Source organism: Corvus brachyrhynchos, unplaced genomic scaffold (genome assembly GCF_000691975.1).
Source record: "Corvus brachyrhynchos isolate BGI_N302 unplaced genomic scaffold, ASM69197v1 scaffold114, whole genome shotgun sequence".
In the NCBI taxonomy this organism is placed as follows: domain Eukaryota; kingdom Metazoa; phylum Chordata; class Aves; order Passeriformes; family Corvidae; genus Corvus; species Corvus brachyrhynchos.
The window spans coordinates 4,084,527-4,085,051 of NW_008238337.1; the positions used below are offsets into that span (position 1 = coordinate 4,084,527).

At 65.0% G+C, this 525-nt stretch overlaps 1 protein-coding gene across 1 annotated transcript in view; it reads left to right on the forward strand.

The window, feature by feature from the left end:
* Window positions 1–6: 6 nt before the first annotated feature.
* RPH3A (rabphilin 3A) overlaps window positions 7–525 on the forward strand; it is a 20,905-nt gene continuing 20,386 nt past the window's right edge. The window contains exon 1 of the mRNA XM_017734717.1: window positions 7–166. Within this exon, the coding sequence (XP_017590206.1) occupies window positions 90–166 (77 nt within the window). The 5' untranslated portion in view covers window positions 7–89. The remainder of the gene's footprint in view (window positions 167–525) is intronic.

Sequence of the window (525 nt, forward strand, 5' to 3'; positions counted from 1 at the left end):
TGTGCATCTGGGAGCAAGGCGATGCCCGTCTCTGCTGGACGGCCAGCGGGGCACTGGTGTCCCCAAACTCGTGCCCGGGGTGGCCGGCGATGACCGACGCGGTGCTGGGCGGCTCCTCTGACCGGTGGATGTGCCCCAGTGACAGGACCATGTCCCTCCGAGCCAGGTGAGAGCAGGGCACAGGGACAGTCCCCAGGGTGGGTGGGGACACCGGGAGTTGTTTTTGTGCCGTTGGATGGGGACATTTTGCCGTGTTCGCTCCTAAAGCCCCTGAGCGAGGGGGTGGGGACAGAGCCGGGGTGTGCAGGTGCTCAGGAGCCCTGTCCCTCTGTCCTGTCACCCTGCATGGTGACACCACATCCCCCTCTGGAGCACATCTCCAGCCTGGATGGGGGCTGGCTGTGGTGCCTGGATGTTTGGAGCTGCTCTTTTGGAGCAGTGGGAGTTCATGGGGAGGGAGCGGGAGTTGGGGACTGTCACCCCGAGGTGCCAGGCTGGGCTCTCCTCATCCCTGCTCTCACCTAT